The sequence below is a fragment of the Elaeis guineensis genome, chromosome 11, assembly GCF_000442705.2.
Source record: "Elaeis guineensis isolate ETL-2024a chromosome 11, EG11, whole genome shotgun sequence".
NCBI lineage: Eukaryota > Viridiplantae > Streptophyta > Magnoliopsida > Arecales > Arecaceae > Elaeis > Elaeis guineensis.
The window spans coordinates 6,214,523-6,234,257 of NC_026003.2; the positions used below are offsets into that span (position 1 = coordinate 6,214,523).

Sequence of the window (19,735 nt, forward strand, 5' to 3'; positions counted from 1 at the left end):
CTTCATCCATATATTATACGTATCCAGAAATTTATATTTCTCGTGTCAAAAAATCCGATAAACGCCACCCGTGCCGGCAAGGCTCCATGCAAAACGTGCGAAGCTCCAATCGACGTTGATCACGTAAGAATTAATTTGTTGGATCCTGCACCGTCCGATCAATATAAGCCTTTCACGCCAATCCTTCCAGAAGCGTCGTCGTCGGGGAGCGATTCCGACGCACGTAATTCACTTGGGCCCCACGTACTAGCTGTACGATTATAATTTGCTCTCGGGCTGTACTCTGAATGTATCTCGACAGCTGATCGGGAAAGTTACCGGGTCAGAGAACACCGTTATGGACCGTCAGATAGGTGGGCCCATCAGCGACCCCGTCAAGTGGGTTTCCTTTTCTGGGACCTCCTCTCGATATTTGCTGGCCTCTTCCTTTCCTCCGCCGATTCCTCTCCCTTTCCAGCGAGCGTGTATAAATAAAAGTTAAGAAAAATTTAAAAAATCCTTCTCTTTAATTTCGAAAGTAAATCTCGGTCCCGTCGCCCCCTAAAATTCCCTCATCGTCTCCTTCCGTCAAGGCCGCCCCTCCTCGATTTGGTTTTGTTAGGGTTAGGGTTTGTGTCGATTTTCTTCTTCTTCTTCTTCTTCTTCTTCGTCTTTGGAGGAGGATTTGAGGAAGGAGCGAGAGACGATGAGCTTCGAGGATGTGGAAGCGGGGCGGCCGCTGGCGGGGCGGAGGGATCTGGTGAACGGGAGGCAGGACCCGACGCAAGCGGTGACCGCCGGGGTCTTTCAGATCACCACCGCAGTCGCCACCTTCCAGCGCCTCGTCAACACCCTCGGCACCCCCAAGGACACCCCCGAGCTCGCGAGAAGCTGTGAGGATCATCGTCACTTTACTTAATTAGCTTTTTTTCTTTTTTTGGCTTTGTATTGTTTTTGACCTAGATTGGTTTCTAGGATTTATATGCCTCGTATTTTGATCCAGAAAACATCCTGTTTGTTTGTTGTCATCGTAATGTCTATCGTTGCCTATTTGATTTTCAGCTTTCTTGAATCAAGATTTGGGATTGATAGATTTTTTTTTTTTTTGGCTTCTGCTGGATCCTCAATGTTAGTGATCTTTTAGTGATGATGATACAACTGTAAGATATTCATCTGGAAAATTATCGATTACGATGTATTTGCACAAACGTTCTAGCTTGCATTAGTTAAAAGCTAGATTCATTTATCTCATGGGATGGGACTGTAGATTGCTTAAGGGTAACAGAACTCATAATTGGATAACCATAATATTGAGGAAAAAATGCATACACTTATCTTCCATTGTAGAGTCAAAAACGTTATTATTGTTTTTTTCTCATTTCCTTTTTTATGTTAAACTGAGAGTTTTAGTTGGTGTCTTGGCGTTTATATCAAGGAAAGGCTGTAGTGATGGGCTTGGTCTTCATTATGAATATAGACATCTCTCTTGGTGACAATATGAGAGTTTAAAAACGGACTATTTGCTAACTTTGATGGACATAGTTATGAAAGGGTGGAAAGTGATGTCATGGTTAAGGTATTGGAAGTAGTAGAGAGCACAAAATGTCCAGAGAAAGCTAGTAAACTGTTGATGAGAACTTGAGGCCTGCTGTAGATTTGAGGACTTATAGCTTAGATGGTACGCTTTGGTTTCAATTTTTTAGATTTTTGGTATACTTGGTCCCTATGAGTGTGAGCCTTGGTTCAATGGGAGGTTGCTCCATTGGACTTGGAGGTTACAGATTCAAAATGCAAAAATAGCCTCTCCACATGTGGAGGTAAAGCTGCATACATCTACCCTCTTTAGGCCTTGCAATGGTGGGATTCTCATGTGCACTGGGTCACTTTTTTGGTACAGTCAGTCCCCATGCATTTGGCTTAGCATGTAAGAAGTCTTTAAACATTTGTAATATGATAACCATAACTTTTTGCTTAGTTCCGCAATAATAACAAGAATTCTAACATAAGAGTAACAGTATATACAAGCAAAAACCTTAGCTTAAAGGAGACATGAATTGTGATGGCCAAAGGTCAAAAAGAAAACAAAGTTGGGCACCTAAAATAATAATAGAATTGAGGAAAATAAATGAAGATCAGCACCCATAACACTGTCAATTGATGTAAGCAGCTCGAGCTTGGTTTGAAGTAAGCTCAAAATAGGCTGGATTTAAATATAATTCAGTCAATTTTGGACCCACTTTGTAAGCTTGAAATTAATTTCAAGCCCAGCCGGAAATAAACTCGGCTCACTTAGGCTCTGCTTGATAAGACTCGAGATAGTTTTGATAGATTAGAACAGACATGTAAACTAGTATATAATCAATGTCATATCTAATTCAACAGCTGATCCTTCACCTTTAGTTTCGCTAAGGAATAAGGAATTGATGAAAACTAATTGAATGATGTGGATTTACTTTGTTTGAATCACAAAGCTTGATCTAAGTTTGACTCTTATTGATTTCAGCTCAATTTAACTTTATCACGCTGATATAAATTGGCTTATGTTTGGTTCAAAGTTAAGCTTTAATTAGGCTTTAATCAAATGACAAATGCACCAAGCCTGAACTTCTGGCTCAAAAAGAATTTCAACCTGAGCTTGATCGGATCTAGTTCATCAAATTGCTTGATTGCAGTCCTATCAACATAGTTTTCATGTATAGACACGAAGTGGTTGTGAGGGGACCCGAACCACAGTGAAGTCCCTGTTTTAATTTTATGAAACATCAGACTCTTTCTTTTCTAGCCAATGGATAAACCATGTAAAGTGGACATTATGTCCCAAATGTCTATAAATTTCTTGGAACTAGATAACTCATAAACCTGCATTTGAGTATGTCCTCTAATTATGTTAGGTTACATTGAGTTGGTATGATGAAATTGGAAAATTATCTCGAAGACCTAGTGAGAGATGGGACATTAGATGCTTCTTTTATATCATCACTAGTTAAAATTCTCAAGAAGCATCAGTTGCATCAATTTTTGAATCTTATGTTGTATCCATAACCATGGGTTCTTAATTCTCTTACACTAGTTTACAATTGATCTAATGTTCCAGTCCTTCAGAAAGTAGGAAAGGATCTCAACCAAGTTTCATCTCAACATACCCAAAATTCAACTTATCATATGATTTCGTCATCTGCATCATTTCTTATTAAATTAGGCTCAACCAGGAATCCACTTGCACCCACCACTTTCTAGATTGCTGTTCGTGCTAAAAGACAGTGTTTCTGGTCAGGTCTTAATATTCTGATATTGCATTATTGTTCTTTCTGTAACTTATATCATAGTTTTGTGAAAAAGTGAACGTGATGGAATGCTGTGGGATGGTTTTCTTTTCCAACCATGTTCTAACTTCATGGGAAGAAAAGTTTCCAAGTGTTTGTAGGTATTTCCACTGCACAATTATATTTGAATAAGCAATAACAATAACTAAAAAAAACAAGCTTGTCCCACCTATTAACTGTTAATGGTCTGCCAGCGTGATTCAGTTTTTAATATGATCTGCCTTTCTAGTAGTTTAAGGTATCCCTAGTCCTTTTGCAAAATTTCTATGTTATTTCAGGGTCCCAACCGTTGATCAAAATCTGTGCTCTTAAGAAGGCCTTCTAGACTCATTGCACATGAGAATGCTACCATGGATTATTATAATGAATTGTCTATGCTCCTAGGGAAGCCTTTTTAGATTCATTGCACTTGGTATATTCTATTTATAATAAATTGCTCATGGTTTGTGGAACTTATACACTTATTCTAGTTTTCTCTTTTAGTTATTTCTGAAATCGTCCTTCATAGTTTTGCTCTACTAGCAACTCAAAATTTTCATGCACCCAATTATTATCTTTTGTGCCTAGATTCTCTTTATTAACCAACCTCTAACATTATGTAGGTAGCATATAACTCTTATAGATGGATATAATGTCATCAAATTATTGGTAAGGCTGATTAATTAGAAACTCCATTTTTTTGACCTATATTATTGTTGTGTGACAATGACCATATTAAAAATGAGAATAACATGCCTCAGAAAAATAATAATATTATGAATATTTTATATCTTAAATTTAATTTTTCAAGATATAAAATATTTAATATCTCGAAAATGATATGGTGCACGTAACAGCCTTTTTTGGTACATGTGCAGATAATAGCCTTTAATAGTCATAACACATATATAACATCTGTTATATATATTTATGCTGCAATTGAGGTGTTTCAACACCATTATAGTGATTATATGGTGTCATAGTTGTCAATTCAGAACCATGTATTTAACCTGATGCAGGTATGCTTGGATCATTAGCTCTGATGCAGGCATTTGGTTTATATATGGTTCAAGTCTGGGCCATGTCAAACATAATTTTGTCTTAATTAGCTAAAATCAACTTTTGAAACCCTTCTTGGCTTGATCATGTGCTCGGACTGCTTGCATCTACCGTACAGCTATATCATGATAAATAGATTTTTGCCCTCTGGTGTTGTAACTTAGCTCAGGGCTCAACTTGATCCATTCCATATGCTTATATGTTGAATACTTGAATGATAATCTATTTCGAGTCAAGTTCTAAAAGTTTTAATAGGTGTCGAAATGACAAACTTGAATAAGAGAGGTTAAATTGATCTTTAAAATCTAAAGCTTATTCTAGGTTTGCCCTTAGTCTTGTTAAGGACATCACAGTGTGTTGTTATTTGCTGTGTTATCATTCTGAATGGACTCTTTGGAGTTGTTCAGAGTTGTTGAGTATTACTACCTGTTGCGTGGGGATTTTTGAGGAGTAGCATTTAAGCCAAGTGCCCAGCATTCCGACATTTAATGAGAAATCTCAAGTTAATCAGTATACTTTTTCAGGTGTTATATTGAGGAAACTAGATAATGTGAGTTATTTGGATCTTTTGTCTAATTGCTTTTGACATTGATAGCTTATGGAGATTCATGAGACAGCATGTATGTGTGGCAGGCTAGCTGCTTCAGTCTCGAGAATGTGATCCTTTATGAGAACCTATTGTCTGGTTATACTCTCTTTCTTTTCTACTTCCCTATCTTTGCTGTTTTCGGTCTTTAGAACTTTTTATATACCTTTATGGTTTTATTTTTTTTTTTTCTTGTTGTTTCAATTTGCCTTTAAGACAAGTATTTCTAGATATGGCCTATGTTACTTTGACCTTTTGATTTTAGCTTAGGGTACCTGCACCCAACACTTAAACATGGACATTGTTATGTACTTAGACACATTGTTAAATTCTTGGGTAGTAGAAAGGATCCGATGCTTGGACACACGCCCTTATTTGACGCACGAACTTTAGTTCATGTAACATAGGAGGTGGGTTAACATTTGAGTGATGTTGAATTGTCTGCAGTTACACTTTTGAAGGAAGTTGTGAGGAGACAATCAAGGTGAAAGCATTTCTTTTTCTTGATGCCCCTAAGTGTCACCAGTTTTTATTGATGTTTAATTGTATGTTCATTGTTTCTGAAGTTCCATCTTAATCACCCATTATGGAAAATACAGACATGGACAAATACATGAAAATTGTCTAAATCTAAATACTTTTCCAATTTAATCATTAGATTTGATTTTGAAGAATCTCGATTCTGCATAACCTTTTTCATTTCTTTTTGAAAACTAATTTGTAGGATATCAAATCCTTATATATTAAAATTTTACAACATCAATGTCTCTTCAAAGAGTCTACTAGTATTTGTTCCAATTGTTGCTAACATTCCATGGCTATGTGAAATAGTTGCATTCTGGTTATTTTTCATCCACTTTTGTATGAGAAGTATGCGGACAAAATTTATCTCCCTGTTTTTTGAGGGGTGAGCACAACTGACCTACTCTTTTTTCTGAACTGGTAATGCGTACCATGACATCCATATTATACTTCTCTGATGCCACATCTTCTGGCCTTTTTTTCTTAAAATCTTGTCTTCAGTTTTTCATGAAGCTCCTTTTCAGCTTATGTAATTTTACAAGTTTTAATGCTTCACCTTTATCATTGCTTCATTTTGCTGTGCAACATATATTGTATGAGTACTAGAAATGCTTGGACAACACCTTTTCTCCAGACCTATGCTTTCTTTTCCATAAAAATTTGCACCTTTCTAACACCTTGTTTTGTTCTGATCTAGAAAGTTTAAATGTCATCTGCTTGATGAACCTATTTTGATTAATTTATTTGCTGGCAGGCATAAGACAAGGTTACATATTGGACAACTTGTGAAAGATACATCAGCGAAACTTAAACAAGCTAGCGAGACAGATCATCGAGCTGAAGTTAGCGTGAGTGTTTATTACATATTCTTGTTGAACTGTTTGATTGATACATCTCATCTTGGGATGTATGTTTGAATTTATAACAGTTTCAAAACTCCTCATCTTTCCATTGAAGTAGGACTCAAAAAGCTTCATCAGATTGTATCTTGCACCCTCTACCTAAATTAATAGGCTCTATGTGAAAAAATTGGCTTTAACGTGACTGGCTTTAATATTGTGTTGTGGACCTATGTTTTTTAGGGCTGATTACGCCTGTCATGACTGAATGGGTTGTGCTGTAGTTTAGATGCACTTCAATTTCGCTTGAACAGGCCTGACCTAAACCTGTAGCCTTGGATTTTGGACTTGGACTAGAAATGTACCAACTTGTGTGATCTCAATGTCTCGGTTGGCCTCAAATTGTGATACATCTTTATCTTCCTGATTTATCTTCCCCCTTACCAAATCTTTAAATCAGATTGAGGAAAATGAGTTTTGAAGAGTTCGCAGATGTATGAAACTCCATTCAACAGAATTGAGAATAGTATTCAGTTTTAAGCGGCAAAATGAATGTATGATTGGGAACTTTTCGCTCTATTTCTTAGTGATCCAGGTTTCCTAATGATTTTGCTTCATATGTATTGACAGAGTTCTTTGTTTGGCCTTATGAAGTCTTTTAAAATTAGCCTATCACTATTGGGGAATAAAGTATGACCATTGAAGTTTTTCGTTTTTAAAGGTGGAGAGATTGTTTATTAACAAACTGGTTGAAAAAGGAGCAGCCTTTCATATTGATCAGAGTAAAGCATCAAACTTGTGCCATAAGCATGACCTTGCACCAAGGTATGCTGAACTGGTACCGCCGGCCGAATCGGCCAGCCGACGGTACGGATCAATACGGTTTCGTACCGTACCAAACCGACGAAGGCAAGCAGATTCGAATCGGAAGAAAAAAAGAGAGAAAGAGAGAAATAGAGAGAGAGAAAGAGGAAAAAAGAAAAAGAGAGAGGGGAAGGAGCCGGCGGGGCCGCCTGATGGCCTTCGGCTAGCCGCCGTGGTCGTCGGAGGGCGGAGTCCACGTGCGCGGCGCCGCGGGCGTGAAACGGGGGCGTCGCCCCTGTTTCGTAAATTTTTTTAAAAAATCTAGTTTTAAGTGAAGCCGACAAATAGTTTGCCGGCTTCATAATTTTTGTATTTTTTTTTAAAAAAATTCTTTAAGTCGGCAACCTAGTTGCCGACATCATAAGTTAAAACAAAAAAAAAATAAAAAATCGAAACAGACGGTCTGTTTCGAAAAGAAGAAGAGGACGGGGGCTCCGCCCGCTCGACCGCCCTCAGGCCGTCGGCATTGGCTCGCCAGCCACCGAAGCTCTCGCGATGGAGGCGCCGTCCGTCTGGTAGGTCCCTCTCTCCCCTCCGAGCGCGCTCTCTCTTTCTCGCTCTCTTGAAAGTCCTATCGGGCGATACGGGCTGGAAGCCCTCCAGCGGCCGCAGTCGGCCACCGTCAGCCTCCGACAGCTCCCACCTCTCTCCCTCTCCTCCTCTCTCTCTCTTTCCACTTTTTCTTTTTTTTTCGTACCATCCGTATACCGAATTTATTGACCGAATCGTGCCGGTTCTCCGTCGGTCCGATATGATACGGGGTGTACCGGCCGGTTCGGCACGGTATGGAAAACCTTGCCTTGCACATCTAGTGTGATTGCATACTCACTTCTTATGTTAACGGAGTCGCATGAGAAAACTCTTGTCACAAACAATCTTTACAACAATAATAGTTCTTTATGATACGGATGCAGAATAAAGGAGGGAACAGTACAGGTACAGTAGAACATTCTGAAAAAAATAATAAACGATTAAAAAACTATATTCTTTACCATTTGTATTTTGGCATAAATAATACGGAATAATGAAATATTACACCTTTTTCCTTTGAACAAGTACTTTGTGTCACACCTTATACTTGAGCAAAGCCCTAGTCTAAGCTTATTCAGTGTCAATGTACTGGTGGATTTATGTTATATTCTTCAAAAATATATCTTGTTAAGTTGTTTAGGCCGTGTTTGCGGTTGTGCATAAGGAAAATCTGAGTTAGTTGTTTTGTTTCTCTGTATTCTTCTGGATTTGACTTTATACTGTTTATATGAATAAGTCTGTAACTTTGTATGGTTGGAAACTGTGAATAAACTGGAACAGCTGCAAACGTTATTTGGCTGGATAGTTTGAAATAAATGAATAGCTGTTAATTTTTTGGCAATTCGAGATGAATTAAACTCTCTCAAGAATTGAACAGAGTTACTTGACCCCCCTGCTGGCCGAATAGATTTAGGCAGCGTAATGTGGTTATATACCCACTAAAGTTATTTCAGTTCAAGGCACATATAAATTTGCTGTTTGCCTGATTAACTCCCTTATTCAGAACTTATTCAGGGTTTATCTACAAACTATACTCAACTTCGGTCGCTAATTGTGCTAGTTGATCATTTAGTTGTTAAACCTAGTTAAGAGCTAGGTGATAGTTGTGCTTTTGATTTGTAATTCATGAGCTTGTGCTAATTAAATGATACAATGGTCACTGATTGTAATGTCCGGGTGCGAAATTTTTGAATTAGTATGACATGATTGCAGCTGCTCGTAAACTTTCAGATATATAGGGGTGAAACACATTGTATATTTGCTTCAGTCTAATAAGGCCTTTCAAACTATTGAACTACATGTCGTAGTGACTTTACCTTGAATGTTATGATTCTTAGATTCTGTGTTTCTAACTGCAGGCAAGCAAAAAGATAGCCGATGCAAAGCTTGCAAAAGATTTCCAAGCAGTTCTGAAAGAGTTTCAGAAAGCTCAAAGGCTTGCAGCTGAGAGGGAAACTGCTTATGCCCCTTTTGTTCCCCAAGTAGTTCTTCCTTCACGGTACATTAATTGGACTGATATACTCACTCAGCTTGTATAAGTGGTCTCAAAATGTTATCATTATGATTGTCAGTTATATGTGTGTTTGTGTGTGTGTGTGTGTGTGTGTGTTTGGGTTGTATCAAGCTATTTGACATAAACTTTATGTATTTTCATGAATTCTCATCAGTAACTTGTAGTTGTCATAGTAGTTTGTCTATTTTCAATGCTGAATACCTGCTTATTACATTATCATTACCTGATACACATGATCTATGAGCCTTGCTGATGATGTCATTGATGTACCCTGTATATGTGTGTGTGTGTGTGTGTGTATATAAGTATATATATTTCTTTTTTGTTTGCAGCTATACGGCTAGTGAGGTAGATGTCAGTGCTGATAAAACACCCGAACAGCGTGCACTGCTTGTGGAATCCAGGAGGTGAGCGAGTCTTTCAATTTTATATTTTGATGCATAATAAACATATAGTTGAGTGAGTTTGTGAAATTGTCATGCTTGGCACAAGACGTCCATGGTACTGATATTTAAACACTTCTAGATGCTGTGCCAGATATTATTTGGCACCGGCACCTTGCACATGCAACTTTTGAATTTCTTGCAGTTCTTTTTAAATTCAAGTTGACCTTGCATGTTACCAGCATTTTGAGAACCCAGCTGCGTGAGAGCAAAATTTTCAATTGTTGCTCTTTCTTGAATTATCAATGTTTATGAATTCAACAACCCCCCCCCCCCCCCCCTCTCTCTCTCTGTGTGTGTGTGAATTTTTGGTTATTGATCACTTACAGTTTTTAGATGGCTGCCATCTAATTCCCGGATACAAATCATCATGCATTGGCTTCTTCTCTGACATGCATATGTAACTATTCTATACAGGTTTTGGAGACATTATTGTAATTTTATTTTTTTGTGGCATTGTAGGCAAGAGGTATTGCAGTTGGACAATGAAATTGTCTTCAATGAAGCAATCATTGAGGAGAGAGAACAAGGCATACAGGAGATTCAGCAGCAGATCGGCGAGGTGAATGAAATTTTCAAAGACCTTGCTGTGTTGGTTCATGACCAAGGAGCTATGATTGGTAAGTTGCACATCCTAGCATTGCCATCTGAAAGTAACTTTACTGCTAATTGACTGATGTTTCTTCATCACCTGTGTCAGATGATATCGACTCGAACATCGAGAACTCTGTGGCAGCAACCGCACAGGCAAAGACTCAACTTTCCAAAGCATCCAAAACACAAAAGTCCAATTCATCTCTGGTATGTCTTAATCCGCCTAATATATCTAGTTTTAATATAATTTAGCACCCTTTTCTTGACCCGCTGTTGTTGATTTGATCAGACATGCTTGCTCTTAGTAATCTTTGGGGTGGTGCTACTCATTGTGATCATAGTCCTTGCAGCATGATCTTCGAAAGTGGAAGTCACATCTGATCAATGGTTCCATCAAAAATTACCTGAGATATTATGTTATGCTCTCAGGCAGTGTGGTAATCTTGGCCTAGTAGGGGTTGTGGTATATCGATATCTCGTTGATGTTAAATGGTATATATATAATGCAGTGGTTTTTGGTGATGTAAAATTGTTTCAGTTGCTTTGTCTTGTGGTTCCTTATCATGTTGTCGGTGCAAGTGTGGGGGCCTGGAACTGTCTGGACGAGGAACTAACAGCTGACTCTTGCATATTTGGTATATGTCAATAAAATCAATATTCTTTGATTATGTTCCTTTTTCTAGCTGAAAGGAAGTTTCCGGCACTCATGAAGCTTCCATTGTGTTGTTGGCACCTGAGCCAGACTCCTAACTCCATGTGTACTCGTTGTGTTTCGAAAATGGTTATTATTAGAATAATGCTGTGGTGACCCAAAATTCTTGCGGAAGTTACATGATTGTGTAGGTTTCAGGTTAGTATATTTATTGACACATTATACAGTGTTAAATCGGGTGATCGGTCCTTGAATCATTCAGCGGTTTATTTCTCATGTTACTTGAGCATGAAAGTGTCATGTTACTCGAGCATTTCTGTTCGCATCGAGGGTGATTGAACCATAACAATCATCTTGGGCCTGTCAGGTAAGTTTCCCGTCTTCGAGAACTCAAGAAGAAAGACGAGCATGACCAAGGAATATGTATGATTGGACAAACTTTAGAGCTTCTGGTAGTAAAAACCATCTGATTTTTGAGCTCTGTAGTTCTCTTTTATGGAGTTCTTAAGAACGTAATTCTGAAGACATGTTCCATTAGCATAAAATTAGTTGGTGTTTGTATAAAGGTACCACTGGATGTGGAGGAATGCGGGATAAAGGGGTGTGTAGCAAGTGAGACGTGCGGTGTGGTAAAACAGAGCTTGGTGCTCCAAGCCATTCATGTATTATTAATATTAGTTAAACTTTATCATTAAACCAGCATTATTTAGTTCACCATTGAGGAGGCACGAGGCTGCACGTATCCTGCTTCAACACACGTGCATGTGCGTACCTGAGTTGCAACGAATTGCTATGATGCCCCACTCCCACCCTGTCCAAATTCCCACCATCACCACCAGAAGCCACCATCTCAATACTCCCAACTGGGTGCAGGAACTAGGCGCCTGCAGTGGGTTATACTCGTTGAACTAGGATTCTATACCGGGAAAGTAACAAAGAGCTGAGGAGACCAAAGGCCGAAGTTCACCATGCAGATGCTAGATCTCCCACGAGAACCATCTTATTATAACATCAGTATTGCTGCTATGAATATTGATTCAAATGCTGGTACGTCTCCTGTATTATGTTTATTGATAGAATCGGTACGGCAGATCTTGCTAAAAAGAGTAGTATTCAATGTACCCTCTTCCATCATCCCAGGGAATGCTCCGGACGGTGGTCCAGCCATTCTTTTCTGAATGCTACCACCCTTTTGAGCTGGAACAAGTTCCATGAAGCAAGGGGAGACATGCATTTACTACCACAACAATGTCTCTTGGCTGTGGTTGTCGTTTCTTCGACCTATAATTGTTTGCATTTTTTTTTTTTTTTGTTTATGTGAACCTTGTTGTGACCTCACATGCACCTCAGCATCAGTCTTTTCTGGTGAAGACAAATTTGGAGCATCCTCTGACTTGTTGTTGGCAATTTGAATATAGAAATTGGTAGGTGAGATCCAGAGTGATACCATCAATCCCGTCATCCACCACGCCACAATGCTAGACACCCATGTCAGTCCGGTGAACAGAACGATAATCTGATGGGTGATCGTTGTCTGTACTCCGATGACAATATTAAATGTACACAGAATGCCTTGCTTTACCGGTGACCGAGGTAACAGTGGGGAGGCAAAAGCAGCACCCTTGCTTTCGCTGGCCCCTCATCTGGAGACTGAAGCCAGGGATGGAGGCCTTGCTTGGATGTTGCTTCCGGTTATCATTTCAATGGTGTCAGGAAAACAAAATAATTTCCCAGCCCGGTTGGATGTTGGTGGTAAAGAGCTTTAAGTGCGAGGGAGAGAAATTAGGTTATCATGCCCTCACGACGGGAACGAAAAGCTCGGGACGGGGAAAATAAGGTCTTACTAAGTAAAGGTCATGCCGGGTATTCAGCATTGCTGAGGCAAAAATTTATGGCTAAAAAAGCTTGATTTTTGTTAATTATGATCGTAAATTTATATATATTATATGAGATCCATATTTTTATAGATGTATTAAATCAGTCTCAAAATATGCGGCATCATCATATGAGATCAAAAAAATATCAATCTCAAAGCATCAAATTCCAGCAGATCAATTTATTGATTAGCAGATTCAGCTCGATATTTTATCGATCTAAATAAAGAACATCCTTGTATTCTGTCTGGATGATGTCTCGACTGACAAGAGAATATTTAGATCGAATATTTACCGATCTAAATCTCGGTGCTTTCCTTATCCGGAATGACTATTATAGCATCTCTATCTCACCCTGATCATATACCGAAAAGAACTATTATACTGACAGATTTAGTCATTCTGCGAACGTCCATCGTGATTTCTGCAACCCAGCCACAGCTGGCCATGATCTCATATCCAGCTCATATGCACAGTTGTACGCCAGCTCACTTACAGGTGATTCTCTAATCGCCTAACAAACTTCTCTGACAGCCTAACAAATTTTGAAACGGCCTCCTCACCCCTTCATAAATAGAGGATTAGGGATCCTCCATAGATAAGTTCTGCTCTCTGAAATCAAGGAAGACTTTGCTGGTAGGAAATTAGGCTAACATCTTGGCTCCTACTCAATTCTCTTCTTGTTCTACTCAATCTCTCTTGCTCTTTCACTTTTTTCTACCTCTGTTCTCAAGGCTCGAACTAACTTCAGTATTGGAGAGTCAAAAATCGAAGAATCCCCATCCGGTTTCTTGATTGATTTTGTAGATTGAAAAAATTCTCACCAGATCACAAGGATCACTTCTGCCTAGTTTCACTCGATTCGATCCGTCCTACTCCAAATTTTGAGCCTTACAGTAACAGATTGGTGCTAGAAGGAGGACTTCTGATTTTTTTAATGAAAAGATAGTCAAGGCATAAGCTCAGTATCCCTCTCCCTCTGCTCCAGAAGGAGGAGCACCCGAGGCACCACCACAGCAACCAATTGCTATAGATCCTTAATAATTCAGCTTCCTTGTTCAGCAAGTCCAAGCTCTGACAGTAACTGTTCAACAGCTTCAAAAGAAGGAGAAGCAATAGTCGAAAGAAGCTCTTCCTCCGAATGCTTTGTCTCAACACAATCCTCAACCAGCCCATCAAGATGAACACCTCATTGATGAGGTTGACAGTGAATTTGCTCCCATATTCTAAAAGTTCAAGGAGGGGGCGACCTGGAGCATAAGGTCCTAGATCTTAAAAGATATCTGATGGAGCTCTAGATAGGAGGTCGATCTCAGAATAAGGATAGTTTCAATCTTCAATCTCTTTTCTCTTATGAGATCTTTAATGAACCAATTTCAAACCGATTCAAGATGTCCGCCATTGAGTCTTTTGATGACTCTGCTGATCCAATAGATCATATTGAGGGTTATAGGGCCCTCATGGCTTTGCAAGGAGCTTTTGATGCTCTATTGTGCATCGCTTTTCCTGCAACCCTTAAGAAGGTAGTGAGGGTGTGGTTTTCTGGACTACCACAAAGGTCCATCTCTTCTTTTGAGTAGCTTGAGAGACTGTTCGTTACTTATATTGGTACTAACAGACCTCATTTGAGGCATATAGATAGTATTTTTTCTGTTTACCAACAGGAAGGAGAGGATCTTCAGAAGTATGTGGCTCATTTCAATGTGGCCATCTTAGAAATAAAAAATTTCATTGAATGAATTGTCATGTCTGCTTTGAAAAAAAAACTCTAGAGCAATCGTCTGATTTTTTTTTCTGAATAAGAACTTTCCAGATACTTACGATGAGATGCTTGATCAGGTGCGTAAGTACGCCCAGACTGAGAAGGAGGAGACTATCTTAAGGTAGGCAAGGAAGGATAAAAATAAAAAAAAATGATCGAGGGAGAATAATGAGCTATAGCAGATTGAAAATTCAAATCAATTTCGAAAAAAATTGAGATTAAGAAGTCCACCTCGGTGCTTTAATTCTTATGCCCCTCTGTCCGCTCTCCGAACTCAGATTCTAATAGAAATTGAAGGAGAAAGATGTCTCCGAAGGTCTGATCCTTTGAAGCCCCTTCAGAGAAAAGAGACAAACGGAAGTATTGTCGCTTCTATAGAGATCATGGTCATGACACCGAGGAATGCAGGCAACTGCGAGATGAGATAGAAACTTTGGTGCATCGGAGTTATCTCGGCAAATATGTCAGACCGACTAAAATCGAAGAATACGGTCCTCCAGCAAAACTTCTAATGACTACAACTGACCAACTATTGATATTATCAATATGATATCCAGCATCCTACCTGACACTGATGACCCATCTCCTAAGAAGCAGAGAATTGAAGATGTTATTTCATTTTCTGAAAATGATGTAAAAAGGATTCAAACCCCTCATAATGATGCTGTCGTCATTTCTATGATGATAGTAAAGTATGATATAAAAAGAGTTCTTGTTGATAATAGAAGCTCTACTGATGATTGTTCTATGATGCTTTCTCAAAAATGAACCTGACCGGACAGCTCAGGCGGGTTGATACTCCCCTCGTCGGGTTCTCAAAAAATCCGATGGCAGTCGAGGAAGAAATTACTCTATCAATTACATAAGATAGGAACCAAAATAGTTAACGATGCAACTCAAATTTTTGATGGTCAGAGTCCCATCTACTTATAATGCTATTCTCGATCAATTTGGTCTCAACACAATCAAGGCCATTATCTCCACTTATCAACTGCTGGTGTGTTTTTCGACTAAGAAAAGAGTTGGTGAAATACATGGTGACCTTACGGTAGCTCGACATTATTTTATGATTTCTACTAAAATAAAGCAACCAGTGAAAACTATGTCAGTTGATATACCGGATGCATTGGATGAGGTTGAAACAATCTGAAGTGAACGAGCAGAAAAACTTGATGCTATTTCTTTGGGAGATGATTCGAAAAAAATGATCCAGATCGGTGTAAACCTCAAGCCTGCCTTAAGGGATAAAATGATCAAGTTTCTGTGAGTAAATACTGACATTTTTGCTTGATCGGCCTTTGATATGCCTGGAATCTCTATTGATGTGATTATTCATAAACTAAATGTGGATCCAAATTTTAGATCAGTTTAACAAAAGAAAAAAAATTTCACCTCGAAAAGATAGAAAGCCATCAATGAGGAAGTTGACAAGCTTTTAAAAAGAAGATTTATCAGGGAAGCTCATTATCCGAAATAGATAGCCAATGTTGTTATGGTCAAAAAGGCCAATGGCAAATGGAGGATATGCATTGACTATAAAGATCTCAATAAAATTTATCCAAAAGATAGTTTTTCTTTATCGAGGATTGATCAGTCTGTAGATGCTACCTCAGATCACAAGCTCCTCGACTTTATGGATGCTTTCTCAGGCTATAATCAAATCTAAATGGCTCTGAAAGATGAAGAAAATATTGTCTTTATCATTGAAAAAGATTTGTATTATTACAAAATGATATCTTTTAATCTTAAAAATGCAGGTGCTATATTCCAACACCTCATCAATAAAATTTTCAAGCAATAAATTAGCCAAAATATGGAGGTCTATGTTGATGTTATGATAGTAAAGAGCACTGAAGAGGATCGACATATTACCGATTTGAAGGAAGTATTTAGAGAACTTAAGAGGCACCAGATGAAGCTCAATCCTAATAAATATACCTTCAAAGTTGGTTTAGATAAGTTTCTTGACTTTCTCATTAATCAAAGAGAAATAGAAGTTAATCCTGAAAATATTTGAGCATTATTAAAAATGAAATGCCCAGCCTCTATCAAAGAAATCCAACAGCTCATCGGGTGGGTGACAGCCCTCTGTCTATTTATTTTCAGATCAGCTAAAAGATTCTTCTATTTTTTAAAATATTAAAAAATATCAAAGATTTTAGCTGGATAGAAGAATGTCAGACTACTTTTGAAGATCTTAAGAAATATCTTGACTCTCTACCTCTTCTTTCTAGGCTGGTTGAAGGTGAAGAATTATATATATATATTTCTGTCTTACCTTATGCAGCCAGCTCGATTCTTATCTGAGAAGAAATGGACATTCAAAGGCCTATCTACTACACTAGCAAACTATTACGAGATATAGAGATCTGGTATAAAAAGATTGAAAAGATGTTATATGCTTTGATCATGGCAGTCCAGAGACTCAGGCCTTATTTTTAAGCTCATATTATTACAGTATTGACAAATCAGTTGCTCAGATCAATATTACAAATAGTTAATACTTCAGATCGGATCGTCAAATGGGCTATTGAACTCAATGAATTTGATATCCATTACCGACCTTGAATTGTAGTTAAAGGCCAGATACTAGCTGATTTTGTTGCAGAATGCAGTCCCAGATGATAGGTCAATCCCGACAGGTCCTAAAAGTGATGATTCATTTTGAATTCTATATATAGATGGAGTCTCAAATTCTTAAGAAAGTGGTGCTGGTTTAATTCTGACTAGTCCTGAAGGGTTTGTAACCGAGCATGTCCTAAGGTTCAATTTTTACACTTTCAATAATGGTGCTGAATATGAAATCTTAACGATGGGTCTTCAAATGGCAAAAGAGCTCGAAATCAAAAAATTAAAGATTTTTACAGACTGACAACTTGTCGTCAGTCAGGTTCGGGATCAATTTGAAGTTAAAGATTCAACGATGGCTCGTTATCTACAGAATGTCAAAAAGCTATCCAAAAATTTCGAAGAGATTGAAGTACTCCAAATTTCTAGGTTAGAAAATACCCGAGCTAACACTCTATCACACCTCACCACTTCAGATTTTTCTGAACTGAATCAGAAAATACTAATTGAACAGTTGGATAGGCCAAGTATTGAGGTGCTCTTTGTATTTTAGGTTGGTCATGAGCCGAGTTGGATTGATCTCCTCATAGATTACATATCTAAAGGAGTTCTGCCCGATAATCCAACTAAGGTCAGAAGTATTAAAAGACAAGCTCCATAATATATCCTTCAAGAAGATCACTTATATAAGAAGTCTTATTCTCTTCCTCTAATTCAATATTTGACACCATCTAAAGTTGACTACACATTTTGAGAAGTACATGAGGATATATGTGGAAACCATCTGCGGAGCAGATCACTTGCTTATAAAGTAATCCGACAATATAACTACTGATCAATATTCAAAAGGATGCAGCTGATCTTATCAATAAGTATGACCAATGCCAGAGGTACGCTAACATCCAACATCTATCTGCTGCTGAGCTTATTTCTATTACCGTCTCTTGGCCCTTTACAATTTGGAGGATGGATATATTGGACTTTTCCCAGTAGCAGCAGAATAAAAATTTTTTTTATGGTAGCTATTGATTATTTCATAAAATAGATAGAGACAGAACCTTTAGCCCAAATCACAAAGAAAAAGATGCAAGATTTTGTTTGAAAATCTATAATATGCTGATTTGGTTTACCTCAGATCATCATCACTGATAATGATCGACAGTTTGACAACCCCAAGTTCAATGAATTTTGCTCCAAGTTTCATATTGATCATCGACTCACTTCTGTTGGACATCTGCAGTTAAATGGTAAAGCTGAAGAAACTAATAAAACTATCCTTCAGGGTTTGAAAGCAAGGCTCACTGATGTAAAAAGATTATGGACTGAAGAGCTGCAAAATGTACTTTAGGCATGCTGAATCACGTATCGGATTCTGACATGAGAAATTCCTTTCAGGCTCACCTATGGGATTGAAGCTATGATTTCAGTTGAGATTGGCCTATTATCTGATAGAGTCAAAAAATTTTATGAAGCAACCAATTCTGATCGATTGAAGATCAACCTGGATCTTCTTGATGAAGTGAGAGAACAAGTCCATATTAGAATGACGACCTATAAACAGAGAATTTCTAAGTATTACAATATCTAAATGAAATCGAAGTCATTTCAGAAGGGTGACCTCATCTTAAGACGAGCTAAAGTTTCAAAGTTTACTGAGCAAGGTAAACTAACTCCTAATTGGGAAGAACCTTATCGAATCACTGATGTAATTCATCCAGGGGCTCATAGAATTGAGAGTTTAGATGGATCTATTCTTTTTCATTCTTGAAATTTGAAAAAATCTCAAAAAATATTATTAATAAAAATATTCTAATGAGCTCTTTCTTGTATGTCATGTTCTTCAATTTATCAAGATTCGATCCTTAAACTGGTAGAGCCCCGAAGGGCATATATATCGGATTTCGATCTGGTAAAGCCCCAAAGGGTATAAATATTTATTTGAATTTCAGTCCGATAAAGCTCCAAAGGATATATATATCAATCCAAATTTTAGTCCGATAAAGCCTCGAAAGATATATATATCAATTCGAATTTCGATTCTATAAATTTCTGAAGGGCATATATATCAATCCAAATTTCAATCCGATAGAGGCTGTCTGGCAAAGCTTTGAAGGGCATACATATTAATCTGAATTTTAGTCCGGTAAAGTTCTGAAGGGCATATATATCAATCTAAATTTCAATCTGATAGAGCTCCAAAGGACATACATATTAATCCAGATTTCAGTCTGATAAAATTCTGAAGGACACAAATATTAATCTAAATCTCAGTCCGATAGAGCCCCGAAAGGCATGAGTTTTAGTGAATATGAGGTTATTTCAAATTTTAGTCCAGTATAACCCCGAAGGGCTTGATCACCCATCAATCAATGAGTATTATGCCAGCCATTAGATCGAAAAGATCTTACATCGTCTCAAATTGATATGATACTATATCAATCTCTGGAGCGAGATTACCTTTGGATTCTCTTGAAAATATCAATCTCTGAATTGAATCTTAAACTTGATCCATTCAAGATCATAAAAATAAAGGTACATTTGAACCATGATTTTTAATTAATTGATGATAGGTAAATTTAAGATTATCAATTTTTGATTCTGTTGAATTATATAGATATATATGATTATTTTATCCTGACAAGTAATA

The 19,735-nt window shown here is 37.9% G+C and overlaps 1 protein-coding gene across 2 annotated transcripts; it reads left to right on the top strand.

Annotated features, from left to right (window-relative positions):
- Window positions 1-432: 432 nt before the first annotated feature.
- LOC105053516 (syntaxin-22) lies at window positions 433-10,900 on the top strand. Of its 2 annotated transcripts, XM_073245576.1 has the most exons (8): window positions 433-869; window positions 4,748-4,751; window positions 6,203-6,296; window positions 9,041-9,180; window positions 9,528-9,602; window positions 10,101-10,258; window positions 10,339-10,439; window positions 10,522-10,900. In XM_073245576.1, exons 1-8 carry the CDS (start codon window positions 686-688, stop codon window positions 10,585-10,587), a joined length of 822 nt encoding a protein of 273 aa, XP_073101677.1. In that variant the 5' UTR covers window positions 433-685; the 3' UTR covers window positions 10,588-10,900. The 2 variants fall into 2 exon arrangements, with proteins under 2 accessions (XP_073101677.1, XP_073101676.1); XM_073245575.1 differs by lacking the exons at window positions 433-869; window positions 4,748-4,751 and adding an exon at window positions 5,784-5,833.
- The last annotated feature ends 8,835 nt before the right edge of the window (window positions 10,901-19,735 follow it).

Coding starts and splice junctions, on each gene's coding strand:
- LOC105053516 (XM_073245576.1), top strand. CDS start 686: ATGAGCTTCGAGGATGTGGAAGCGGGGCGGCCGCTGGCGGGGCGGAGG. Junction 9,603..10,100: donor CTGCTTGTGGAATCCAGGAG/GTGAGCGAGTCT, acceptor GTGGCATTGTAG/GCAAGAGGTATTGCAGTTGG. Junction 10,440..10,521: donor AAAAGTCCAATTCATCTCTG/GTATGTCTTAAT, acceptor TGATTTGATCAG/ACATGCTTGCTCTTAGTAAT.